The sequence below is a fragment of the Argentina anserina genome, chromosome 3 (assembly GCF_933775445.1).
Source record: "Argentina anserina chromosome 3, drPotAnse1.1, whole genome shotgun sequence".
In the NCBI taxonomy this organism is placed as follows: domain Eukaryota; kingdom Viridiplantae; phylum Streptophyta; class Magnoliopsida; order Rosales; family Rosaceae; genus Argentina; species Argentina anserina.
Genome location: NC_065874.1, coordinates 30945805 through 30973010, shown reverse-complemented (window position 1 = coordinate 30973010; position 27206 = coordinate 30945805). Strand labels below are relative to the sequence as shown.

Below are 27206 nucleotides of genomic sequence, written 5' to 3'. Positions count from 1 at the left end.
TATCTAGGAGACTAGGACATTAAGATTAGTGGGGGTGGATGTCAAATAATTCTCAATTGGTTTTCAGTCAACTTTTAAATGCATCAAGTGACCAAGCTAGTGGTGGTAACATTTTTGGAAGCAGTGGCAGAGCCAGGATTGAGAGTCAGACGTGCTAGTAGTGCTGTAGTGGTAGCAATTTTAGAAAGCAGTGGCGGATTCAGGATTGAGAGTTAGATGGCCAATGTCGACCGACAACTCGCTAGGCCTCGTCTAATTGTCTCAAGGTATTACCATAATGTAGCTCTGCAGATGATAATCATATGTGATAAGTATGCTACTGAAAAACTGACAATCGTCGACATGAAAATGAAGCAGTGCAGGTCTCAAAAAATCGTAAGTGTATTAAAAACTAGTTGCAAATGAGAAATTAGAACACAATCCAAAATGCTAAGATAAGATATTGTGCTAGCTATTTCTTATTCTAAAATTTGAAACTGAGATCATCTGTTGTGTAAGTCTTTTTATTGCGGATTTGGTGGGCGGCTATTGGCAGAACAGACTCTGGAACCCCATTCGAGTAGTTCTTTGCTGGTGTCATCCTTGTGAACGATGATTTCTATGAAGCACAAGCAGTCTTTCTTCTCCCCAGTTGCTGTTTCAATGGCTGATATAAGGTCTTCTTCAGTTTGTACCTGACACGAAAACGATTGCTCATTTACTTCTTCAATTCATAGAACTTTTGATCATTTAGTAGTGCTTGACTCCCTCAAATATGCTCAAACACTAAAAAAAAAAGGAGTTCAAACTTTGGCTATCTTTCAAAATTAAATTCTTTGTATACACTAACTTTGGTGGTCCAGCAATTTCCTTCATCATTGTGGATTGCATCCACTAAACCAGTGTAGTTCCAGTTTTTTATCACATTGTAAGGACCATCATGGATTTCGACTTCTATTGTGTATCCACCATTGTTTATGAGGAATATGATGGTCTTTTGATTACATCTGATCATTGTTGACACATCTTGTGCAGTCACCTGTCAGCCAAATGTAATTAGTTATGCCTTTCAGACCATTCAACAACATCAGTAGTTTTGCACTACGAGATGTAAAGTTGAACAAAGAGATTAAAGGTTGAAGCTTTTGTAATGAACTAACCTGAAAGCTACCATCACCAATGCAAGAAATGACACGCTTATTCGGTACTGCCTGTGCATATCCAAGAGTTCCACCAACAGACCACCCAATCGAACCATATTGCATCTGGAATTCGTACCTGGAACACCAACTTTAATTCTCTTATCATTGTTGTAAACAACAACCTGATCTCCAAATCTTAAGTCGATCCTTAGGACATGATTCAACAATGTATATGAACTATGAAGCTAGCCAATACCCCAAGTCACGAGAATGTGGCAGACCAATTGTAAAAATCAAAAGCCACAAATAATACTAACTATGGACTCGTAGTTAGTTGCTCACCCACATCCTTCTGGCAACTTCAGTTTCTGGCAGTTAAACCAAGAATCACCAGTCTCAGCAATCACAGCTGTATCAGCTGAAAGCATTTTCTGAATATGTTGGAACAGAACATTCACTCTCAGAGGCTCATCAGGCTCACATTTAAGAGGCTGGCCTTCAGGGACAAAGATTCTGTGGTAGTTCTCATAAGCAGTAGTGTTGCGTGTGATCTTCTTTGCAAGTTCCTGGAGAAAGTCCTTCATTAGAACACACCCGAAAGAAGGGCCATGAGCTATCACGACGCGATCGGGCTGCACAATGATGGCCTTCTCCTTCTTGAGGAGGAGTGAGTACCCAACAGAGCTGTAGTCATTGAAAATTGGCCCAACAAACACGTATGCATCTGCAGACTCCACAATCTCACCACAGTAGGCAGTTCCCACAGCTCCCCAATATGTCCCAATGAAGTGGGGATGGGTTTCCACTACATGGCCTTTGGCTGATGGCATTACAGCCAGGGCATAGCCACTAGCCTCAGCCAATTCGATAAAGGCTTCGTGGGCTTTTGCAACTCGGAGCTTTGGTCCTCCAACCATGACTGGCTTCACCGCCTTATTCAGGAAAGCTGCTGCTGCCTCTACAGCTGCCTCTAGTCCCCTCTTGTTACTCATTCTGCATTAACATGCACAAACATGAACATCCGGAGGTCAAAATTCAAAAAGGCGCATGAAAAAGAAAACATGCATGCATGCTTAAAATGCAACTTTTATCATGTCTAAAATCTTTTACATTTTTATGTTTTAGTGTCAATGTAAGTATTTCTTGACAAATTGACAATCAACTGAATCAAGTAACATAAAAATGTTGAATTTATGTAGAAATCAAATTATATAAACAAACAAGTTACCTAGGTGATAATGAAAATGGAATAGGGTCTTTGCCAAAAGTTGGATGTGAAATCCCGGGCAGGTTGCAACTAATGCTAATATAGACAGGCTTGCTTTCCTTGAGAGCAGTAGAAATGGCTGTATCGATCTGCTCATGTGCATCTTCCAAGTTGTTCACCACAGCCTATACCACATCAAAACCGCCATAAATCACTACTTAATTAGTTAATTTCACTAGTATCAGCAAATAGATATATCAAATACAACTTCAAACAAGTCACACAAATCATGAGTTGTTTCTACATTAATATAATTTAACATGAGACTCGAACGCATTTATAATCATTATAATCGTAAAATTAAAACCCAAATTAAACTAAACATGCATGTAAGCACACGACCCCATATATATTTTCTGAATAAAAGTGTTTAGTTTTAGACTTACTTGATAGCATGTGACGGTCTGGAAGCACCTGAGCTCTTGGCTAAAATCCGGCAAGCCAATAGTGTGGTGGAGAATTCTGTTGGTGCCAAAATCGTTTGTGTTTGGTCCTCCAACAACACAAATCACAGGTAGATTCTCACTATAAGCCCCAGCAATGGCATTAAGAACACTAAGCCCACCCACAGTAAACGTGACCACACAAGCCCCTACGCCGCGAGACCTGGCATACCCGTCCGCGGCATAGCCAGCATTGAGCTCGTTGCAGCAGCCAATGTTGGTGAGCCCCGGCTCGGCAATGAGGTGGTCAAGAAGGGTTAGGTTAAAGTCACCAGGGACAGAGAAAACGTCACTGATACCAACCTCCACTAGGCGGCGTGCAAGGTGGCGGCCGAGGGTGGAGTCAGGGGAGGACATACCAGAGGAAGGGTGGTCGTGGAGTGTAGAGGCGCCGTTTTGGGGAGGGCCGCCAACGTTGTTGTTGGTAGGTTTGGTAAACTCTAGGGAGACAAGGCCAGTTGCCATTAGAGGAATGGCAGAAACGAATGGGGATTTGGAGTTTGTGTACGATTGCTTGGGGATCAAACAATAGTACGAGAGAAAAGATTGGATCTTTGAGGTAACTCTCAAACCCGAGAGCGTATCTATAGAGGGTTTGTGGCTACGTGAAAACTCATAACCATTCTTGGGAAGAAGACTGATTCCCGATGTGTCGATTGTAATGTAATAGTAGCTATTAGCTAAACTATAGGGGAAATTATAGAAGGTTTGTCCAATTTTAACAAGAGGATCGGGTAATTGACAGCAAATAATATATTTAATGCTCCATGCAGACAGTAATTGACGGAAATCGTTACATCTTGTTACCCAAGGTTTTTTTTCAAAGGCCTTGATGCTCAAGTTATTTCCTAAACACCTCCACAATCAGAAATGGAAGTAAACATAATTATTTTAAGGGGAAATTGACACTTTTTTATGTCCATTAATTAAAAATGGAAACATAATTAAAAGAAAAAAACAACATGTTGTAGATTTAAGACTTTGTACGTGGGATTTGTAGGAAAAGAAACTGTGCATACGGTTAAATTGTGATAAATATCTTGCTTCGTAGCCAAGCCATTTCCTTAAGTACGCTTGAACTTTTTTGCTACTAAAAACATTTAAGATACAGACATTGATCTCGATCGAAAACTCTACGTAACGTGTAACATTAGACATAGTAAACCATACCTACTTCTAGCATAGAAGTCGGAGGCACATTCAAGACAACATCAGGCTCTCTACAATTCTTACTCAGAAAACTATACACTATATTTATAGCAACTTTCTTGAAAAGGGATGCTGATTTCTTCGCCTTTGCATGTGTGTGCCCAAGAATATAAGTCACTCCAGATTCTTTGGCCTCTAATATCTGCAGAGACTCAACTCGAAGATTATTACTAGATATTTGTATCATGTTTTCATCATTTTTCGACTGCACGGAAGCCTGATCCGGGGAATGAAAGGCTTCAGCATCAGGACAGTCTTCTGTTTCTACAAATTGTACTATTCCGGACACCAACCTAGTTTCGAAATTACAGTTTTCCTGTTGAAGATCCTTGTAACCATACCTCACAATGCACCGAAACATGCCACACTCCTTTGAGCCAACCCTACTAATGATCAACCTCTCGTTTTCACTAACATGAGGAACTTGAACGGATTTGACACAAACAAAAATCAGCACCTTATGGAATGCAGGTAGATTAGTGACAAAGTGTCCGAAAACAGCTGGTACCCCAGTCACCAAATTAGTATAAACAACTCCGATTCCGGGGACGCGAACCATGCCCAGGCTAGGTCCTAAGCACACTATTCGGTTAATTGAGACCTTGTTCTCAATATCAAATTGGTGTTTCATCATTGTTCCGTAGTTCCAAGTGTACATTACAACCATGAAGATAAGAGACATTAGAACCGGTATCCATCCACCTTCAAGGATCTTCGTGACGGATGCTGAAATATAAATCAGCTCAATTGATCCAAAGAACAGTAAAAATGCTAATGCACTGATTACCCTTTCTTTCCAGACAATTATAACCACCAGTGCCATCAAGCAAGTTGTCACAAACATTACACTGGTCACAGCCAACCCTAACAAATCAAACAACAAGATTAAGTTTGTGATAATATAGCCATAATGTTAAGTATAATAACTCAAAGATAGAGATACATAAGTTTTTCACCATATGCATGACCCATCGTGTTTGTATCTCTCAGTCCAATTGTCACAGCTAAACAAAGGCACATTAGCATCCAATTGACTTCTGGAATGTATATTTGCCCGTATATCTTACTTGAAGTATGAACTATCTTGACAGGCGGAAAGCATTTCAGCGCAGAACACTGGCTTATTATGGAGAAGGTAGCTGAAATCACTGCCTGGCTTCCTACCACAGATGCAAAACTAGCGAGTATGAACACCGGCCAAAACACAGCTTCTGCAGTGTAACATTTCTGTAATGTCATCAATGCCATAATATATAGTGTCAAACATTAGGGTCGTGGGAATTTAATTCTTAGGATAGCTAGCTTGCCTGGTATGGATCTGTAGAAACTTCTCTGAATGTCTTCATGGTGCTTAGAAAGAAAGGCAGCCTCCCCCATGTATGAAAGAACAAGAGCAGGATATACTAAACATGTGAAAGCTAGCTGGGATTTCATTCCATGAGTTTCAACATTAATATTTCAACAGCATAATTTAATTAATGTGAGGCATAGCATCTACTTTGTAATAAGTTAATTACCTTTATTGAGAGTGAAGAGAAATGACCCAAATTAGCAAACATTGCCTCTACACCTGAGACAAGATTCCCAAGCAAGTTTCAATCTAGAGCAGATCCTTTCTTTATCAGCAAGTAAACCAAAAATAGTACTGCATATCGTCTAGAACTGTAAATTAAAGAGGTACCTGTTATTGAAAGAACAACACCAGCTAAAGACACCCATCCTTCGATGCGTGTGTTTTTAAGGAACTTCAACATGTAAACTGGAGATAGTGCTTGAAATACGCGCTCATTCCACTGAACTATGTTGTATATTCCAATGCCACTAATGCAGAGAAGCCATGCCGTAATGATTGGAGCAAACATGAAAGCCACTCTATGTGTTCCGTGATGCTGAAGGGAGAAAAGCCCCACCAACAAGACACATGAGATGATAACAACATAATCTGAAATAAAGGGAGAACTAATGTTTGTTAAAGGATGGAAATGAACCTGAGAGTTGAGATCGCATATACTCATATACATTGGTCCATATACACACTAATGAAAGAAGACTTACTCTCATGGAGTTCTGTAAACTTAGACTTCATCCCCGACACTGCCGAAAGAACTGAAAGCGAATAATAACAGAATCTCCATTAGACTGTTACGATCTATTGAGATTAAGTTATTAACTACTTTAAAATGGCTGACAAGTGGTTCCCTTATGAATTTGGTAAAGTGACAACAAAGTCTAGATTTTATGGGAAAAGTTCTAGTTCTGCAAACTTTTATTTCGCTGGTATACACCGTATACCTCAGTATCTTCTCCTTAATTTATGATAGGTATACATTCTCCTAACATTTTCTTAACTGAATGTATGTGTTACATTATTACTTTAATTAAGAGGTTAACTGACGGTAGTATTTCAGATGACAAAATTTAGTGCAGCGTGCCAGTATTTAAGAACCAAATACGTCCAGAGCTTTTATTCACAACAACTCCAGTGGCTAGTTAAGCTAAGGATTTGAGTAAAAAATAATTCAGGTAAGTGAAAGAACTGAAGTAAGGGTCACAAACTTTAGAAACATGAATGAAATGTTTCTGGTTAAAGATAATAGGCACCTGATATTGAAGGAGTGAGTACACCGTCACCAATTGCCATACAGGTTCCAAACAGAACAAAAATAAGTAGGCCCTTTTGAAATCTAGGGTGCTTTTCCAAGAATGATTTTAGAGCTGCGCTAACCGATGTATCTATGTTTCCCTCTGTCACATATTCAGACAGTTCCTCATCTGTGATTTCTTGATTAGGAAGAATGCTTAATCTTGCGTGACGACAGAGGAGGGAGTATAAGGCGAAGGTACCACCTGGCGCAGATGCACAAAACTGACGTTTGGAATATGTCTTTCTACAAATTTCCAAATCTATGATTACTGATCATGAAAAAGATGCACGCATAGAAGTTTATCAAAACTAAATATCTAAAAATCACAAGCAGATTGTAGAGCACAAATTCCACTTTTCGGTGTTGAGACTTGAAAATAGTTACAACATGCACAACGTACGTACTGAAACAAAAATGACATGGTGACTGGAAAGTTGCAATACCAGCATATACTGAGATTATTTTTTGATCATGGTAGGTGTTTCCTCTTGAAGCACTTTGTAAGTATGCTTTTTTAAATCAAGAAATTTTATGTGCTCCTACCAAAAGTACTTATGAAAAGAGTGCTTCCGCATAAGCATTCCTAAATAATACGGATGATAAATGAGGCTACTAAAATAAGAACATCTGTACCTTCACCATTGTCATCAGCCAGCATCACAATGAAAACATACTTGCAGAGAGCAATGAGTGTAAAGGTCCAGATAATAAACGAAAGCACCCCAAAAATCTCTTCATCGTCCTCGTGAAGGCTCAGCTTCCCAGAAAAGGTGGTCTTGTAAACATAAAGAGGGGATATGCTGAGGTCTCCATAAACCACTCCCAGACTTTGATAAGCTAATGTGAGCACAGCTGTACAAGATACCCTCTGCAAGTTCTGATTTAAGGCACCAAATTTTAAACATGTTCTTGAGAAGTTAAATGGTTTACAAATATCTAAATATGTGAGTAGCTGTAGCAGCAGCATATGAGTACATATAAAGCTTCAGAAAGCTCATATATAACCAGTTACAAAAGAAGACTAATCAATCATACTGGGGTTTTGTTAAAAGGTAGCCGAAAACTACAAGTCAAAAAGAAAATCCAAAAAATGAACCCCTCTCGCTTAAGTGACTTTGCTCACTTCAAACCCTTTCGTCCATTAAACCTTCCAGAACTGCTAGATATTCTTAACAGGATAGTAACCACATAAGAACAACATTATCAAAAGAAGTTTTGAAAGAAATTCCTGGAAAATGTTAAATGATTGATCCTGATTCCTGAGGCAATAAAGAAAGAAGAATACCCTTGGAGAGATTCCTTGTTCAACAAGTTCTTCTGAAGGGTTCATGGCACTGAGAGAGAGAGAGAGAGAGAGAGAGAGAAATGAGAAGCAAGACAAAGTGACTGGAGAGGAAGAAGGGGATGAAAAGAGTTTATATAAAGAGAGAGAGTTAGAATGTAGGATGTGAGAAGCAGCAGTAAGTTACAGAAGAGACGTACAACTGCTACGCCCGCTCACCCCGCTGTGTGCCAAAACTCCAAAGAAGTTACAAAATGAATTTAGTACTCTGTTACTTAATTAGTCTTCAACCTTTGGTTTGAACCTATTAGAGTTGCCAGCTAAATTAGAAATATCAGATGTCGCACTCCAGTAAGTTATTATTATTATTATTATTATTTCATGTAAAGTCTCAAAATAACAAGATAATGATTATAGGATACAGGATATAACTTCATGGATGGTCAAATAAAAGCCACCTCTAAAAAATTGGTCATTCTAGATGTGCTTGTTGCAGTCCCTGGCCTACTCTAATACTACATTCATCATATGTGTTTAAGTCAACGAGTAACAACTTGATTTGACTAACAACTGGCCATATCTATCTCATGATTTGAAGAGTTTAAGATTAGGTTGGAAAGACTATCCTACTTGTATCTGCTGGAGCATGACAAAGGTGTGAATTATTGTTAAGAATGAAGAGCCAAGTTCATCAGCTGCTGAAAAGGAAAGACGATCAGGCACCAATCACAGTCCTTAAAATTGTCTAAATGTGGTGATTTGGTATAGTCAGAAGAAGCAAGTGTTGCTGGAAGTCTTTACAGAACCATATTCAGAACTTAACTAATGATGTTAACCTATCAATTTAAGTACACCAGCCTAAATTTGACTCGATTCTGGCAAATTGGGCAATCATCTTCTGAAATTGGGCAGTACGAGTTCTAAACGTTTGCAATGTGCAGACACCATGAGCTATTGCATGGTTAAATTAGAATGTAGTTTGGTATACGATGCAAAGTGTCATGCAGTTGGGTAACTTGTATCATCATGGTACGTTATTCATCATATTTCCCAAATAGTTCTCTCTCTCTCTCTCTCTCTCTCTCTCTCTCTCTCTCTACAACAGTACTGTCCTAAAATTTGAGGATTTTTCCTGATAGATACTTTTGCCTTAACAAACAGATCTCAACTTAGTTGAGAATTTGGCCGAAAGTCCAAACTAAATGGGTTCCAGCCGTACAGTTAACATTATAGTACATTAGTACAATATGGGCAAGATGATTGTTTGTGCATGCTCTTTAGTCCAAGAGATGAAATGAACATTAACTAAGACTATAACATGAGTGCAACAACCATATCTTCTTCTATGTTTGCTTCCCAGCAGCATTATTGACTTCCAGCCGTGCATAATTTCCAGTGCGTTGCATACAACTCATGTTAGAGCTTAGAAGTAGATGCATATATATTATACAGCTGTATAGATTTCACAAGACCACAAAATCAATTGTAAACTTGGTCTCTGACTCTGTTTTGGATGGATTGCAGTATATATCTTAATTTTGAATTTCTTGATACACTAAACAAAGTTGGATCATTTTACGTTAATTAGCAAACAAATTAATTTACTAACCTTGTCGATAAGAAGCAAGTCTGCTCTTTACAGTAACAACACGACCCCTCAAACACAAAGGCCGAACGTGCAATCGTGAAGACTGAAAGCGAGAGAGAGCTACAAGCGTGCATGTTGTTATTGTTAGGTACCATCTCTACATCAAGTATTTATAGCGCTTGGTACATGTCTCGTACATAATGCCTTTTCCCCGTTTGTTTGATTTCAATAATACACTGCTCTCTTTGAAGATTGATAGGTCACAGGAGACTTGAATAACAAAACGATGGGCTACTTTCACTCATGTAGATCCTTCTACGGAAAATCAGTACACACATCACGCAACTTCTTCATCCGACATGTCAATGATATATCTTATCAATCCGAGTGATATTTTTCCGAGGGATGAAGCTATCTGAATGCATGGTTCTGAGTTATGAGTTATGGCCTACCCTGAGGCAATTGTTCTTGTGGGCTCAAGGAGCTACCAGAAGGACAATCTGAAACTTCTGGACTAAATATCACTTTGAAAAAAATGAAGTATTAGATGTAGATTGGACTCATTAGAGCCATTGAGTGCTTGGTTCTAAGAACTTGGTTCTAAGAACTGTGACTCGGAAGAGACGTGTTGTCTACTTGCCTCACAGGGTGAAGAGTTGAAAACTACCTGCCTTGGGGAGATTTTAAGCAGCAACAAATAAAGCAGCAGCCGAGATAACTCATCTTCGGACCAAAAAGAAAGAGAGAGCTCATCTGAGACAACTACCTACATTCTTTTGATTCAGTCTGCATTTCCTTCAGGTACCTCAAATTTGTAAATGTCAGCGGGTTGAAGTTTTGATTCCTATAAATGAAAGTAGAGAAAGCCAAAGCAAATTTTCTTTGATAACCCTGCATGTCTATTATAACTATAAGAACCCCCACATGAGGATCCTTTTATAAATTTGCAGATAATTGGTTCAGAAGAGGCAACTATCAAGTAAAAGAAGGCACACTGGGATATCAAGAGAAACCTTCACCACCACTTTTGAGATTCAACACAAAAATATAACCAAAATGCTTCTGCTGGAAAAGACAAATTTGTTTTGGCAGATGCAACAGGTCAACCACACAGCTCATAAAACTAAGAGAAGAGCGTGAACAAATCAAGAATTTATATCCAAACAAAAGCTCCTCTGTTTATAAATAACAAGTAAATTTCGCTGACTTGCAACTGACTCCCAATATGGGGAAAACTCTAGGGAGAGACTCGACAACAAACCAGACTCTAAAACGACACACAGCATAGAGCCCATAAACAATGGCCCAACAACTTCACCACCACCTTGAATTATCCCAAGACTTTGACGCAACAAAAGCCAGCCAAACTAACCTCATCAGGATCTCAAGTATATATATGGATTTCACAAAACACCTATATTCAAGATGAGGAAGATTCTTCAGCCTTATCACTTTTCGTGTCCTTCTCCTCGACTGCAGCAGGTGCAGCTTCCTCATCTTTCTTCTCAGTTGTGGTCTCTTTCTCCTCAACCTTCAAATTCTCAAGAAGTCCAGCAGCTGCATTAGCATCTTCACTTTCTTCTTCAGGCTCTTGGGACTCCGCAACTTCCTGGAACTTCTCCATGAACAACCTATTATCTGTTGCAGAGAAAGAACAGCCAAACATCATCAACAAAATGCACACACCAAGTGCACATCAAAGATGTTTTACAATTGAACAGTTCCAAGAATACCCTAACTAATTTGTCCAAGCAACCGGTTCTGTCAATAGTTATAATGTTGAGGATGTAACTAAATAGTCAGTGGTTTAGGTAAAAACCATCCAATTAGCATAGTAGCGAAGTTTATAGCAAAATCTTCAAATTGCTACATTCAGATGGAAGACATCTTAGAATTCAGAAATCCTTCCACAAAAAGATGTTATAATCCGACTTATAATGCTCAAAAAAGAAGAATTGATCAAACCACCACAACTGTATGACGCAAGAAACTATCTTTCACGATCAGTATGGTAGCAAAAAGTACATCATGGACTAACTTCTATAACTTGAACCAAAAGAAACCATAGAAAGGTTCTGTGCACAGAAAAACACAGAGTGCTCAGAAAATAATATATAAGCTAAAGGCCACATGAAGGTTTAAAACTCAATATGAGAAAAAATATGAACAAACTTTTTAACTGCCAAAATCAATCTCTTTAAATCAACCCAGACTGTATAAAATGGCAGCAATTCAAAGAGCAGACTAACGATAAGAGAAACCAATTGGGCAGACTTGTATCAACTACGCTTGTATACACTCTTACTGGATTATTGATTCCAACTTCATTTGGCCCAACACTAACTTTGAAAAACACTTGATCCTTGCAACATCGTAATTTACACCAGTAGCATGTGTAGAGCCTAATTAGGCATCGTAATTTACAAAGCACACAAACTCACACAATTTCAGAATTACTGAAGTATTACCAGGCACATTAAAACATGCATCACATCACATCACATCACATGTGTTTGGACTTGCTCGAAACCACAGCAAGCAAGCTCTAAGTAACTTTACGTATGACAATTAAAGATACGCAACACGATAATCAGATATTCAAGTAGCAAACTGATGCCGAAATGTAAAACAGATCAAGCAAAACTCACTCTCGATGGAAGCGAATCTAATGCAGAAAAGCTCCTCCTTCAATTCACCATCAGCAAAGTCAGTAGCGTGCCACACGCACGACTTCTCATTCCCGGCGTGCTCCTGAACTGTCATCTTAGGCAGAACTGCAAGCAAAAAACAACAACAAACACATCAAAATCAAAACCCTAAAACCCAAAAAAAATCACTAACAAAAAATCAAATCAACACTAACCGAGGTGATTTGCGCAGATCTTTAGGGTTTTAGACTGACGCATAACAAGGCGAACCTTGCCGGATTCCTTATGCTTCAGAAGCTTCACAGTTCCGGCGCCTCGCTCCTTCCACTGATTCCCGTCCTTATCAAATCGGTACAGCTTAGCTTTCCTACAAGCACAGAAAAAAAAAACAGATCCGATCAAACCGCCAAACCCTAACTTTACCAAAACCCTAATAAACCTTAGGAAATTCAAATGCTAAAGGAATCGGGGAAGAGAGTAACATACAGATCGAGGACGGTGTCTTCGTTCTCTTCACCGGTGGTGACGGCGACCTCCTCGAGCCTGACGATGGGAGCGACCTGGGCTCCGGTGTCCTCGTCATCTCCGGCGAGGGGCTCCTCTTCTTCTCTGTGCTCGGCGGCTTCGGCGGTCGACATGGCGGTGGTAGTGGAGAGAGAGAGAGTGTAGTAAAGAAGGAAGTGTGAGAGAATTAGGGGAAAACTGCAAAGCAGGTATGCAGGGTTTCACGGTTTTTATATACTAGCGACTCTGGGACTCTACCAGCGTAAAAGTTTACGGGCAAACTAAAATACATTTTTTAACCCTAATTTCTTTTTTCTTTCTTTCTATTTATCGATTTATTTATTTTCAGAAATATATAACAAAATTATTATATTAACCGCGTATGTCACTATAATTTGTATTTGTGGGTGGGATACAGTGAGTTCAACTGGCGATGAACTGTATTAATACGTTAAGAACAAAAAAGGTGTTAAGCATAATTATTTGTTATGCATGGTGCAACTTCACGAGATCTTGATCTTAACCGTCTATTTATATTAGTCATTAGTTTTTATCATTTATATAATCTTAAATTTACACGTCGTGCACCAAAACTCTCTAAGGGTTAGAGTATGGCTTAATAGTTTTTAAGTTTTGTTTTTGTGAAAGTAAACCGACAAATAGATGAATGAGAACTAAGAGAAAATGGCTGAAATGTTCTAAAGATAGACAGAACAAGAAAACATGTGTAAAGAAGGCGCTTGAATCCAGTAATAAAAGAAAAAAGATAGAGTGAAATGATTTAATAAACATGAAATTAATTGAAAGTTAAAAGGGGGGTGAAGTTGAGCTAAATGCTCTAGTTGGCTTAATGAAGATGTCTAGGGGAAAAGCACCCACCAACTTTCAATTTCATTGTAGCAATTCATGATGCAGGCTTCTTCCCGTCACTAACTCACTGCATCTGCATATAATTTGACCCCCAAAATTCGACAATTACCAATAAAGTAACATAAAATTTTCCACGAGGATGGATAACATTCTCAAATAAAAAAGAAAAAAGAGGATAAATAGATGCTAATGAAATGCGAGCAGATTTTGAAATGCAGTAGGAGGAACAATGGTGATTTGGTAAACTACAGCAATTGGTTTCTTAACAACGAGGTTAGTACAAAATTCTGCTAAATGTTTCGTAATACTACCTGAAAATAAGTTTAAAAAAATGAACTACTAGTATAGAAGTAGGCTCCTTTGCCATCCTAGGGGAAACAGAGACAACTGAAAAAAGACCTACTCAGCTCAGACTTGACAGCCGACCGGAAAGAATTTGATATCGTGACTAAATTTTCAGAAAAAGAAAATTATAGTGCCCCATTAGAAGATGCTCTGCCAAGAAAAGTGGGAGAATATTCGGCTTGACCCTCCATTTCGGCATTTCATCTACAGCCATGAGATGAAATGTAGAATCAAGAAGCTGTAGAACAGTCACAAAACTTCAAGGATACAGATATCAATAGGAAGGGCCCATTTGTGGCATTCCAAAAGGTGGCATTGGAGGCATCCCCATCCCACCCATCTGTGGCATTGGCGGCATTGGAGGTGGAGCAAAACCTCCACCCATTCCCGGAGGTGCAGGCAAAGCAGGCAGCAACTGAGCATACATGTTCTGCAGATTATACAGAAGTTAATTTCATTTTAATTGCTAATGAACAAAGCAGTATATTCCATAAAATGATAAAAGTTACTACTGTGAATTGAATTAGACTAGGACAACATTCTTGTACTTATGCTGACACCTGAAACTGGCTTTCAAGCAAGCAAAGCAAGAAACCACACCACTCTAGTATGTTACTGTCCTTTTAATATTTGTGTATCCGACAAGATAAGAACTCGATTACAAGTGATACATAAGAACTGATGTCTGATTGAAAACGAAGTAGTCTTGAAGGCGAATTATAGTTCTTGGAGACAAAAAATGAACAAATGTATGAAAAAGGCCATTAATAATAAAAAGAATTAAGGTAATACCTGCTTAGCAACCAATTCCTTCTCCTCTTGCTCTTTCGCTTTTACTTCTTTCTGAGACTCAATTTTGTCTTTGACAAGTTCATCAACCTTGCCTGTGTACTCACGAATAAACTGAGAGGAAAGCAGGTCAAGTGAGAGACAATTGACCAAGCAATTAATGCACAAGGAAACCAGAGATTAAAATAAAATAAAATGTTACCTGTAGGATGTATGGGAAGGCAAAATCGATTATATTGTTCATCCATGCCAGCTCAAGAGCAACGTCTGGCCGGATTAAATCATAACAAACAAAGAGGCACGACGCGAAACACTCTTTCTTTCCCTACATACACATCACATAAGAAGATGATTACAAAACAGCGTATAACATAACTTACAAATTAAATTGGAAGCGTGGAGTGATACCCTTCCCTTTAATTTGTGGGGAGGGAAGAGAAAGAAAACAGAGCAATTTAGGCAGACTTCTAATTCCTTTATTTCACATGTATGAGCTCAAATTATGCAGAGAAAGAACACAGACCTGCTCGATGAAATAGACAAGCAATTCCTCAGAAAGATCATGATCACCAGACTGTGAGCACGTCTCCATGGCGTCCTTGTAATGTTTGTCTTTCTTTGACAATGCAATGGACTGCTTCCATCTTCCAGCTTTCTTGTAAATGTATGCAGCAACACGTCTCATCTCAAGAAGCTCATGTTTCTCAAGCTGCTCCGATACATGATTGACAACGATAAATACAAGTTCCTCAGCAAAAAAACAAAAAATAATTACTGAGAACCTTCAACCTCACCTTTTGCGCAAGACCTATCTGGTCAAAGCTATCATGCAGATCTATAGATTCACGGAGTCTGTCATAGTCTTCCTCCTCGATATATATTTCATTTAGAGCTTCATTTACAGCTGTTACATTGTTACTCTGGACTGCAACCATGTATGGCTTTACCAGACGAATGTGACCAGCCTGACATCCAAACCATTGAAGATGTAAAACCCTGAATACATGAGAAGGGGTGCAGCAAAACTAATACTAATAGCATGTAAGATAGTAGCAAACCTTTCGCATTATATCCACCACTCGGGTATGGTCCACACGAAGTGCAAGCACATTTAGAACATCATTGATAATATCAGGATGTTCTTCCAAGTAAAAGTGCACAGCTCTGTAGTAAAGCTCAACACTTGCAACTTTGACTATCACATCCTTGAATTGCATGTGTTCCCATGCTTCTGGAGAGTGGTTCATTATGGTGGTTGCAGCATTATCAAATTCATCATATTGTATATACAAGTATGTTAATTCCTTCCAGTGCTGCTGTTCATCACAAGCTCGTATAAGTTTGGGAATGTTGAGACGAGTAGAAAACAATTTAATGTGCTCCATAAGCTTCTCCGGACGGTATCTTGCATATAGAACTCCCAACTCAGTAAAGATGCCCATATGTGCACGTTCCAATCCCAGTCCACTCTCCATGAGATTAATGAGTTCATTAAAGCACCCCCTGTTCTGGTAAAACTCACTGACCTCTTCCAAATCATCCACCTAAAACAGAACATGAAAGTAAATACATTGCTCCAATTATCCTATACACAAAGGCATCCGATATAAATTTATAGAGTGGCATCAGACAAAAATCCTACCTGGATGATGATGTTGAGTCCACAAATTTGAGCCAGCCGGAATTCCTCAGCATCAACACATGCAAAGCAAACTTCCTTCCAAGTTTTTGAGCTGTTAGCTTTCCGCGCAGCATCAACAGCACCTTGAAACTGCTTGAGTTTCACCAGAGTACACGCCAGCTTGCCCCAATTAGAAATAAATGCAAATATGATCTTGGCTGCTTCATATAGTTCTTCATCAAACAGGCGATCCCCAACATTTGGAAGATTAGCAACATTTGGCATAAGAATGAACTCTTCAATTTCACCAAGTCGATCAATCTTAGCATATGCATAGATGAGTTCACTGTCTACCTTGGGCTCCTTTACCTTCTGCCTAACCATCAGAAGGTACCTTACCAAGTCATGACAAACATCTGCATCCTGGGCAGCACGTATAACTTCCAAAAATTGGGTGGCATCATCAGCACGAATGAATGACTCAATAGCATCACTCACAAGCCCCTCTCGTAGTTGGGCCTTGGCAACCTGGCTCCAAACAGAATCTTCTTCAACCCTGAATGCAAACTCTACAGCACGGTCAATGCTCTGAATGTTATCCAACAGAACATTGACAGCATCAACATTCAAATTAAACTTTTTGAAGATTGCAAATGCTTCCTCATAGAGTTGGGCTTCTACAGCCATTACTCCAACAGCAGGTCCATCAAAGTTGTCTAATCTATTGATATAATCCATGACTCTGGACGGATCAGCCTTGATTGCAGTCAAGATCAACAGATTCTGTAGATTGAAATTCCCACTAAAAGCTGAATTTTGGAGCACTATCTTTTCAAGAAGCTCAATCAACTCATGTGGAAGGTCCGCAGTCATAAACGCTTTAACAGTTGCTGAAACTTGCTCAGGGCTCTTGCTTTCAGGCAAAGCAGTTGAGACAACTTGATCAATTAGCTGCCTTCTATACTCATTTTCAGGATCGAGGACCTTAGCCCAGAGGTCATCATCCATTCTTTCCACAACATATCTGATATATCAAAACAATAGCATTAGAAAACCACACTGGAAATTCATAATCCAACAGTTCAGAAGGAAAAGAGGCATACACACCTGGCCTGAAGTTTGAACAATGAATTCTTATTTGTTACATTAACAAGTTCATCATCACATTGCCCTCTACGGTAGGCAACAACAGCAAGGGTGGGATCTCTTTTTTCACAATATTTACCCACAACACGAGAATCATAATATGGGTTGGTTGTGAGAAAATGCTCTGGATTGTTGCCACTATCTATGATGATTTTACCAAGAGCATTATGAACATGTACATCTTGGCTTCCTTCGCTCACAAGATGCTCCAAGAACTGAGTGAGCAAGCGAAGACGATTCCTGCAAATTTAAATTAGAATAAGAATAAGAATTGATTTGATTTGATAATGAAGGAAGAGAACGAACTTCACCTCTTTTCACATTCCTCGACCAGGGGCTCGACTGGTAGAAGAGAACGAACTGATAGAATAAGACCTTTGATGAAATCTTCAGGACATTCATCATCCAAAAGCTGTCCAACAACTAAAGGAGCATTCCCTGGATTGACCTGTCAAGTCAAAGAAGAGAGATCACGCTTATTGTTCAAGTTCAGACAACATAACATTCTAACAGGAGAGTAGGGAAGCCTGAAATTGAAAGAAAAATGGATATAAAGCCTCAAACATATTTACCTTTTGCACATATCCTTCAATATAACGGAGCATATTGTTCGTATATAGGTAATGAGTGAGGTCAGGAACAAAGCCAAAACGATCACAGACGTTAATTAGAGGACGCGCATCTGGAAGCTTTGCTTCCATTAGAAAGTTCTTAGCCTTCTCGGCATCATAAAAGTTAGATTCACGCGTCACTCGCTCCACCTCCTTAATCTGTCCAGTTTTTGCAGCTGCTTCAATATACTTAAAGTGGATATCGGGATCCTCACTGTCCAGAAATAATGAATAAACGAGAGGGAGATGAGAAAATAACATTTACAGCCCTCATTCAGCAAAATAAGAAAAAAAAATCCCCTTACACAAATAAGAAATAGATACCTGGAGCTCAAGTACGAGCCTAAGAAAAAATACAACCCCTCATAGGACTTGAACTGCTCAAACAACTTTATACATTTATCTACACCCAGTTGCTCAGAGTACTCTTTGGCAGTCTGCACAAAGATAATCAGTTAATATCCATATTGTATACAATGAAGAGCAACAGCTGGTCATATACTAAATGAATTAATTACCTGCACAATGATTTGAAGATTGCCCCTAAGATTGACCAGTAGAAGATCTTTCATGCACTCAAGAGCCCATTCTATAGAAAGAGTCCCGAAGAACTCAACAAGAGCCTAAAACGAACACCGTGGTTAATAAACTATATAGTTTTGGCATAGATCAAAGTAATATGAACATTTAAGTGCCTACCTGAGGATCAATTGCATGTGTGTTCACAATGACTCGTTTTATATCAGGCAACTCAGTATAATGCTGCAGGTGAGACATACTCTTTAGTCCATGGAGCATTTGTCATATGTACTATGGAATCTATTTTATCAAAATTTAGCAAGTACCATACCTGTAAGGCACGCAAATACAAACCAGCCTTTTCACAGAGTTGTCCAACGCGAGGGCGATCATAATGACTGAACATACCATTGGCCAATATAGCATCCGCAACATTAGGGAAAGTCACAAGATTAATTTCCAATACCTGAACAATGTATATGTAGCCGATATGTAAAGACATAAATAAGAGAATAGATGTATTTGTATAACAAAAACAAGGGAAATTCAAAGTTTAAGAAAGTTGAAAAAACTATAAGAACCTTTGTCTGAAGGAAGCCATGCTCAGGTAGATTCGGCTTCAGCACATCCAACAAGAAGGCTGTTGCTTCACGGATAAGATTCCTCTGAAAAAAAAAACGAAAAACACCAAGAAACTAATTAAATGTTAGAAGAAATCATACTTTTCATTCAAATGTATAGTGAGAATAGGAACTGTTATGAAGATAAGAAAATATTTATCAAGTCAAACCTGAAGGAACAGATCAGTAATGGTATTGTAGTCAATAGGGCAACCACCCTCCATTTGAGACATCATGAGAGCAAAATTGACCGCCCCCTGCAATCAAGATAGTTGTGGTTGTTTCAATACCATACATTTTACAAGAAGTACGAGCTCACAAAGTAACAAAAAGTAATGTGACGAAATAATACAAGATAACTTTAGAAGATTGAAATTACCTGGGCATCTGTCCGCAAAATTGTTTGCATAAGGAACATATAATCAGGTGTATATCCAACCTGTGATAATGAATAAATCGTAATGGTACAACACATCAGTAAGAGCCAGTATACCATTGTCCAGATATTACAATTATTATAATCATCAAGTAAAAGTGGCTCAACAATAAATATGTCTCATATACAAGTGTCTTTCAGAAAAAAAGCAAATCAATGTAACCTGTTTTGAGTAGACTAAAATCTTGTCAAATTCCCTTCTCTCAGCAAAGGCTGCAACAACTTTTGGAGTTGCCCTGGCTTTAATGTATATTTTCAAAGCAAGGTCATTATCCACTGTCTGCACAGAAAAATTTGTTTTGCATTAAAAATAGTCAATATTCCACTACAACAAATACAAGCTGAACAAACTCAAACAAGCAAGTCTTGGTTAAAAGGCAAAGAGCTGTCTGACATAATTTGTGTCAAGATATTACACATTTCAACTCATTTCAGGTATACCACTTTGCTAACTCCAAGATCCTTACTTGCTGAAGGATCATTTACACTTCCACATCAGACATATCCGACTTTGAAAGATCTCCAAGCTCCAATAAAGACCCCATTGTAAAAGTGTCTCATTCTTAACAATGCAAGATCATGACACGTATTTTAACTAGAGTGGAGTTCAAAAGACAGGAGCTCAAAATAATTTATTTTCTCCTAGCAAGTTCACAAATGATAACATAAGATCAAATATATCAAATGAAATATTGAACCTAAATTTTTGTGCGGACTACAGGATCATTTCCAAACAAAAAAAATTCAAATTTCATAACAGACCTTCACAAGATCTCCGAGCTCTTCACTACATTCAAGCTTGTCCTCCGCTAGCCAATTCTCCAGAAGATTTTTCTTGTTTTGATTTACAACCAAACGTGACAGTTCCAATGATTCAAAAGCATTGAGTTTCCCTTTAGTTAACAAAGTTCCAAAGTACTGCAACAATGGTGGTGTTTGCCCAGCTTGCACAGGAACACTCTGCAACAACATTAGATGACCAACATGAGCAAACTGGTTCATGCTACAAAAACTGTAGTATTACAGAATGATAGATAATGTTCCAAAAGTCATTGGAAGGAGACACATGGAGAAGCACAAAGAAGGAATATATGAAATTGTGAATATAAGAAGCATTACTAAGACCTTGTACCTGAAATTTAGTAACAGTTTCAGGTGTACGGAGTATTCCCATTGGAGAATCTGCAGCAAGCTCTGCAGCTTCCTTATATTTCGTCTGAGAGAACAATTCTTGAAACCGCTGGACAACCTGAGGAAGACGGCCACACAATGTGTAGTATTAATTTATTACCACGTTCACACATGATACGGGACCCCTAATCCACAAATTCTAATGTTTATACTTTCTAGTGATTAATAATATTATGATCTCTTGAAGAAAATAAAAAAGGAAAGGTGAAAAACCAGAAACACTTAAAAAGTCAGGCATTGCACCAGTGAAGTTGCAAGCAAAAGGTTTTCCAGAGGAAGAAAAAGGATTGAGTTTCTATTGATCACACTCAGCTTATCACAACATAAAGTAGTGAGACAGCACATAGTTGTTGCATTACCAATTTAAATGTAGAAATTGCCAGAGTTCTTAAATTAGATTTTTTAGAAGTATAAAGAAAACCGTTCTGTATCTAATAGACAATGATATATGCAACCATCTTGGAGGTGAAATTCCATATTATCTATGAACACAATAATGGAGTGGATAAAAACTGTTTATAAGTAAAAAAAAAAAAAGTAAGCGATCTCTCTGTCTCTCCTTTCTTGCTTAGCACCTCATAGAAATAACATAGAAAAATGATTGCAAATCTTACAAAGTGTTAAGACATATTATAGTGCTAATATAAATTACATATAAAAACTAACTGCAATTCTTACCAAGTCTTCAGCACCAGGAAGATTTCCTCTTCGGGCAAGGCTGACTGCGAGTCCCAAATTGTTTAACTGTAAATCATCAAACAACAAGTTAACCAGAATCTTTTCTCTTTTCCAGTAGCCAAAAGTACGAAGAGATTTAAAAGTCATACCTGACCACTAACAAAAGGTACAATCGTTTGTTCATTTACAGTAGCAAGTAACACCTGACCGCGCCTATTGACTGCATAAAAGCCCCCAACAGATGAAGCTTCAGCTGTCAAAAATATAGGATCCGGACTGATTCGATTTCTATAAACTGCAGTTGCTGTCTCTAGGTCATATACAAACAGAAGCCCAAGCTTTGTGATTACATATATCAACCCATACTTCTCTGATATCTGAAATTCCATAATCAAAAGAAAAAAAAATGTAATTGATGCTGACACCAAATGTGTATGGGACAAATTAAATCGATGAAACTATATTAAGACCTGCATTGACACAGGAAAGTCATCAGCAAAATCCGGAGGAAAGAACAAATCTGCTTGCTTCTTAGTATATGATGGTTTTCCTGATGAACCATTTACAGTAGATCAGTTCCAAATGTAAATCTAAAATAAAAGGAGCATATAAGAGATTAATAAAATACTAAAAAGTTTGAACGTTCAATGAAATAAAGGAGCCTTTTACTCATACTACTAAAATATTAAAGCTAAAACATATGAGGTCCCAGTAGGCATATGCTGATACATACAAAAAGAGATGTTAATGAAAAACCACTGAACCTGGCTGGGCACCAAGCTCAATAACATGCAACTTTGATATAACTTGTCCGGCGTTCGAGGACTTTGCAGCAAAGCATATAAGAATTGAAGGGTTCTCGTTCCCTGTAACCTATAATCAAAATATATCAGTAAAAATTTGAAACAGTACAGCAGTAACGGGTTTACCGAATCTTAAGAGAAAATGGGTAGGAATAAAAGAACCGCACTTTGATTGTAGCAAATGATGCAGCATGTGCTTCAAGAGCCTGACTACGTTGCTGCTCCACAGAGAAAAGCTGCATGTTTCCTTTAACCAATTGTGGCCTCTACAATTAGTGGTTGGTAAAAAGCAGAATTAGTTGTATAAGCTGGTACAGAACCTGGTAATTACTATCGATACAGCTAATTTGTTCAACGAACAGAGGTTATTATATACAAGAAGACATAAAGTAGACAAATTCTCCTATTAAACAAGTATTTTCAAAATTTTCCATGAATTGAAGAATAAGTAAGCTACATGTACTCTGCTCTCTAAAAATGTGTATCAAATAAATTAGGCTTGTATAGATAAAACAATATCAACAAAGGTAGGGTCCCACTTCTCACACTTGTCCCCAAAAAATTAGGGAATCCATTGACTGGACTACAGAAACATCAACAAACTATGGACATTTACCTCAGAAGAACCGGGAGCAATTCCAATCAACACCAACCACTTTTCAGAGGGATCACAACGGTAGTTGATAATTTGATTATTTGCTAGACTTGCTGTACGCTCAAACACCTTTGTTGGCTCAGAATCCCCTAAATATATACAATGTTTTAGAGACAGACGCAAAATTAGTACAATCACATGTGAAAATTTGAGCTAATAAAGAGAAGCAGGAAGAAAAGAAAAACAAACAAACACACAACCAATCAATTTTAGAAAACATAAAGACGTCTTACCGTCAATCAACCAATGGTATACTGAGGTCTGTGTAACCATTCCCAGCATCTTAGGAGTGACCCACTTCCAGAACACAATCTGGAAACAACAAAGATTTATAAATAAAATCAAACAAATATTACACAGACGCATTCAACATTTTGAACTCCCTATAAAGAGATATAAATCATCACCTGCTCAGGCATCTGGTGTGATTTCATCTTCGTTTTCAGTTCGATATTAAATATCTGTAAATGGTCCTGAGTAGTTCCTTGCACTTGAGCTACATTTGCAATTCCAGCATCGATCAGCGAGGCAATTCAACTCAAATAAAACATCAAAACTAAAATAAATCGAAACACAGTTTACACACATACATTTCAAACATTTCGCAATTCGCATAAACAACAAATCATCAAAACAAAACATGCACAGTAAATGCCTTTATGCATCCAAATGGCACCTTTAAGGGCGAGAATCCTCGAATTCGGATTCATCAAAGCCGAATCGGCAGTGATAGGGCGGCGCAGCGGCTGCATTGGCATGCTCATGTCAATGATCACCACACTGTTCTGCGGCGACGTCTCCCTAACGCAAATGTACTTATCCGATTCCATCGTCACATGCGTAAACGTAATGAACTGCGGATTAATCCCAATACTCGGCAGCTGTAAATTCAAAAGCAAACAAGTAAATCAACACCGCCATGATCACACACGCACTCAAACCACTCGAACAAAATGTTATAATCCAGAAATAGAAACAATTCAAAAAAAAAACGCAACGGATCGAATCATGAATTGAAATTAGGGCTTGGAATTGAAAATGAAGGGGGAGGAGTTACCGTGAGCTGCTCTTTCATGGTCATGGGGGCGTTGGCGGCGGCCATGGCGGTCTGGATCGGGGCTTCGGGGGATGGACCGACCCGAACGGCGAAGGTGGGAGAGGAGAGAGTGCAGATCTAAGTAGTATAGAAGAGGAGAGAGGAGGAAGAGGGAGGTGTGCTATTGTTATTTCTGTTGGAAGATTGACACTGAGATTTTGACGAACCGTTTTTCTTCGAAGCGAAACAAAAATGATGAGATTTTGACTGATGATTTGGTTGCATGGGCGGGCCTTTTTTTTAGTAAACTTTGCTAATGGGTCCCTACTGGAATTGGCTTTTATGGGCTTTTTAAAGCACGTTGGGCTAAGGTTGACCTCCCTCTTTTGTCTCACATTGCTGGATGAGGTTATATTATGTTTTTTGTAATAGACACACTGTCACACTCCCTTCTACATAAAAGCTACATAAAACGATATTGAGTGACATCACCTTTTAAGGTAAATTATGTGAGAAATGGCGTGTTAATAGTAAAAAAGGCGTGCTAATAGCAGGGCACTTGACCAATTATCCAAATTGTTTGATATCAAGTTAGGGAGACAACTCTTCAACGCCTGCGTCGATGGGGAGGACGGTGGTGAACGAATGAGAAGATTTCATAGTATTGCATTTATCTAAAAGAATTATTACATGGGGTTGTATTTGAAAATGACTTTTTTCATAATTGAGTCATTTCATGTTTTATGAACAAAAAGAAACTAGCTAGACACATGAGATTATGACTAGTAAATAGGCCGCGTGCTGCAGCGGTTTTTGTTTGTGTTTTGTCAAAATTCAACCCGAAAGGCCAACAGTTTAGTGGCATAAATGTTTTTAAAATGAACAGTAATTCAAGTGCACAGTACTGTAACTTTAGGATATATAGGAAATATCGTGCAACTAAACCTATGCGGCTCTACTATGGCATCAATAATTGTCTCCACCAAAACTTGTATGTCGTTTTACCTTATTATTCCAAACAAGACTATTTGTAGGTCTACCTATTCAAGGTTTCAAATGGTCATATAGGGCTTCTTCCTATTTTGCTTTTAGTTCTTGTCTTCTTAATGCTTATCCTGGAATGATACTATGATCAAATCCTCCACTATTAACTTTTCCTAAAACACTTGCAAACCAACTTGTAACCACTAGCCAACCCAACCTAATCCGAATTGGTGTCCAAGAGCCAGTCGGTAGCCTCCTTGGACCCTTTCACAAACGTCCCAAATCTTCAATCCCCCTTTCCCCCTGCCAAAATTTTTGAACCCTCTTTTGGGATATTTCACTACTACAAGACTTTGCTAAATCCACTTTGGGACCCAAAACAGAAAGATATGAGTGAATGAGTCCTACCCAACACGTAATATCAATTATCAAGTAAATAACTCAGAGAAAAGATAACATATAGGTAAAACAATATAACAGGTTATGAAAACGACTAATTTATTCATTTTCACCCCAAAAGGATGTGAAAGTAAACATATGCTTGTACACAAATTACACTCGTTACAGTTATGATGACAAGACTTTGATCTTCTATTGCCGACGCTCCTCTCCTCCACCGCCGAATATTCCACCCCCGACGGCCCATCCCAACAACCACTTGACCCAACCGTATCACACTCATTGCGTGCCCACTCCACTAAACCACCGCCACCGCCACCGCAACAACTTTCACCTTCCGAAATTGCCCCTTCACAATCCGAATATCCCAAACTCGTCTCTTCCCGCGAAAACGCGCCGGATTCCACTCCTACAAGTTCACAACCCCGCACCACCGTCCACCCTTCTTCAGATTCCCAATCTGCCCCTGAGCTGGACGCCAATTTACCAATCCGCTCCTTTGCGGAAGCCTCGTGATCAGAAGAAGAACAACTGTCTTCTTCGTCGTTTTCGAACTCGTTGTCTTCGAACTCCGAGTTGACCCAGTCGAGCACGCACCGCGGCGAAGAATCCGCCGCCGCATTCGGCGAAACCGACGCTAAAAACGGATGCCGGAGCAGCTGATCGCAGCTCCACCGCTCTCTCCGATCTCTCCTCAGACACTTGTCAAGAAAATCAAGACCCGATTCCGACAGCCGGGTCGGGAAGTCCGGTACCGACAACCCGATCCGTCTCAGCGTCTCGAGTCCCTCGTCCTCCCACGCCGGCTTCCCCGTGACCATCTCGATCACCGTGCACCCCAACGACCACACGTCGGACTCCGGCCCCTGATACTCCCCCTTGATCACCTCGGGCGCCATCCACAGCGGGCTCCCACGTGGCAAAATCCTCCCCCTACACGCGTCCGCATTCAAATCCACGGCGGAGCCGAAATCCGCAAGCTTCGCCTGGTTCCGGTCGGGCCCCACCAGAACATTCCTCCCCTTGACGTCGCAGTGAACAATCCCACGGGAGTGTACGTACTTCAAAGCCGACACCACGCACCACGTCCGCGACTGTACCACACTCTCCTCCACGTCAGCAGCAGACTCCGCGGCGGTTCCACCCGGCATGTACTCCAAGTGCAAGTTCCGGCACGACGGCGCCGTGTAATCGTCGTTTAAATACTCCACAACGTACGGCGACGACAGCGACCGGAGAATCCTGATTTCGTTCTCCAGCGCCTCCGCCTGGCCGGGGAGACACGCGGCGAGATCCACTGACTTCACGGCGAAGACTCCACCGTCAGATTTGTTAACTCCGATGCTGACGCTCCCGAACGCGCCTCTGCCTATGCACTTGCCTCTGATCCAGGAAGCTGTGTGGAATTGACTGAAGTGAGAACTCTTCTTCTCCATTTCTTTGGTTTCAATTTTTAAAAAGAGAGAAAAATGCGTGTGGATTTTGGAGAAGAAGAAGAAGGGCGGGGTATTTATACGAGTGTGAACCGTGAAGTTTCGAAGCGTTGGATTGTTTGAACTAGGAGGGGTCGGGTCGTGATGACCTGGAAATTTTCTTTTTCTTCCCCCCCCCCCCCCAGAAATGGATAAAAGGGGCGCATTTGGTGACGTCACTGCACCTGTAAATTGCCTCTTCGTGTTTACGTAAAATAATTGGAGGAAGATACTGGGTTTTATCCTTATCCTGATAACGAAGGAGGTGAGGGAATGATCGGGGCCGTTTGAATTTTTGGGGGTTAATATTTTTGTGACATGTGG

At 39.4% G+C, this 27206-nt stretch overlaps 5 protein-coding genes across 5 annotated transcripts; all 5 read right to left on the bottom strand.

The window, feature by feature from the left end:
- Nucleotides 1-503: 503 nt before the first annotated feature.
- Nucleotides 504-3296, bottom strand: LOC126785823 (pyruvate decarboxylase 2-like). The gene is made up of 6 exons (XM_050511473.1): nucleotides 2775-3296; nucleotides 2350-2513; nucleotides 1464-2114; nucleotides 1140-1257; nucleotides 830-1018; nucleotides 504-674 (listed from the first exon to the last, which is right to left on the bottom strand). Exons 1-6 carry the CDS (start codon nucleotides 3294-3296, stop codon nucleotides 504-506), a joined length of 1815 nt encoding a protein of 604 aa, XP_050367430.1.
- Nucleotides 3297-3950: 654 nt separating this feature from the next.
- On the bottom strand, nucleotides 3951-8204 carry LOC126785822 (potassium transporter 1). Its single transcript, XM_050511472.1, has 10 exons — nucleotides 8168-8204; nucleotides 7971-8019; nucleotides 7319-7562; nucleotides 6642-6887; nucleotides 6096-6146; nucleotides 5722-5982; nucleotides 5558-5610; nucleotides 5348-5462; nucleotides 4997-5251; nucleotides 3951-4904 (listed from the first exon to the last, which is right to left on the bottom strand). Exons 2-10 carry the CDS (start codon nucleotides 8013-8015, stop codon nucleotides 3982-3984), a joined length of 2193 nt encoding a protein of 730 aa, XP_050367429.1. The 5' UTR covers nucleotides 8016-8019; nucleotides 8168-8204; the 3' UTR covers nucleotides 3951-3981.
- Nucleotides 8205-10692: 2488 nt separating this feature from the next.
- On the bottom strand, nucleotides 10693-12916 carry LOC126786378 (ran-binding protein 1 homolog c). Its single transcript, XM_050512185.1, has 4 exons — nucleotides 12690-12916; nucleotides 12419-12570; nucleotides 12204-12329; nucleotides 10693-11193 (listed from the first exon to the last, which is right to left on the bottom strand). The coding sequence occupies exons 1-4, from the start codon at nucleotides 12839-12841 to the stop codon at nucleotides 10976-10978; spliced, it is 648 nt and encodes a 215-aa protein (XP_050368142.1). The 5' UTR covers nucleotides 12842-12916; the 3' UTR covers nucleotides 10693-10975.
- Nucleotides 12917-13790: 874 nt separating this feature from the next.
- Nucleotides 13791-24264, bottom strand: LOC126785872 (clathrin heavy chain 1-like). The gene is made up of 31 exons (XM_050511535.1): nucleotides 24049-24264; nucleotides 23668-23872; nucleotides 23399-23487; nucleotides 23225-23303; nucleotides 22953-23080; nucleotides 22504-22602; nucleotides 22298-22406; nucleotides 22004-22083; nucleotides 21683-21910; nucleotides 21534-21599; nucleotides 20797-20913; nucleotides 20427-20624; nucleotides 19828-19944; nucleotides 19608-19667; nucleotides 19399-19485; nucleotides 19190-19273; nucleotides 18940-19074; nucleotides 18789-18851; nucleotides 18608-18712; nucleotides 18414-18526; nucleotides 18051-18303; nucleotides 17790-17926; nucleotides 17440-17718; nucleotides 16354-17356; nucleotides 15770-16255; nucleotides 15506-15676; nucleotides 15235-15420; nucleotides 14914-15036; nucleotides 14715-14825; nucleotides 14195-14352; nucleotides 13791-14151 (listed from the first exon to the last, which is right to left on the bottom strand). Exons 1-30 carry the CDS (start codon nucleotides 24091-24093, stop codon nucleotides 14197-14199), a joined length of 5112 nt encoding a protein of 1703 aa, XP_050367492.1. The 5' UTR covers nucleotides 24094-24264; the 3' UTR covers nucleotides 13791-14151; nucleotides 14195-14196.
- A 1162-nt stretch (nucleotides 24265-25426) lies between these two features.
- On the bottom strand, nucleotides 25427-26882 carry LOC126788103 (mitogen-activated protein kinase kinase kinase 18). The gene has a single exon (XM_050514067.1). The coding sequence runs from the start codon at nucleotides 26844-26846 to the stop codon at nucleotides 25440-25442; it is 1407 nt and encodes a 468-aa protein (XP_050370024.1). The 5' UTR covers nucleotides 26847-26882; the 3' UTR covers nucleotides 25427-25439.
- Nucleotides 26883-27206: the final 324 nt, after the last annotated feature.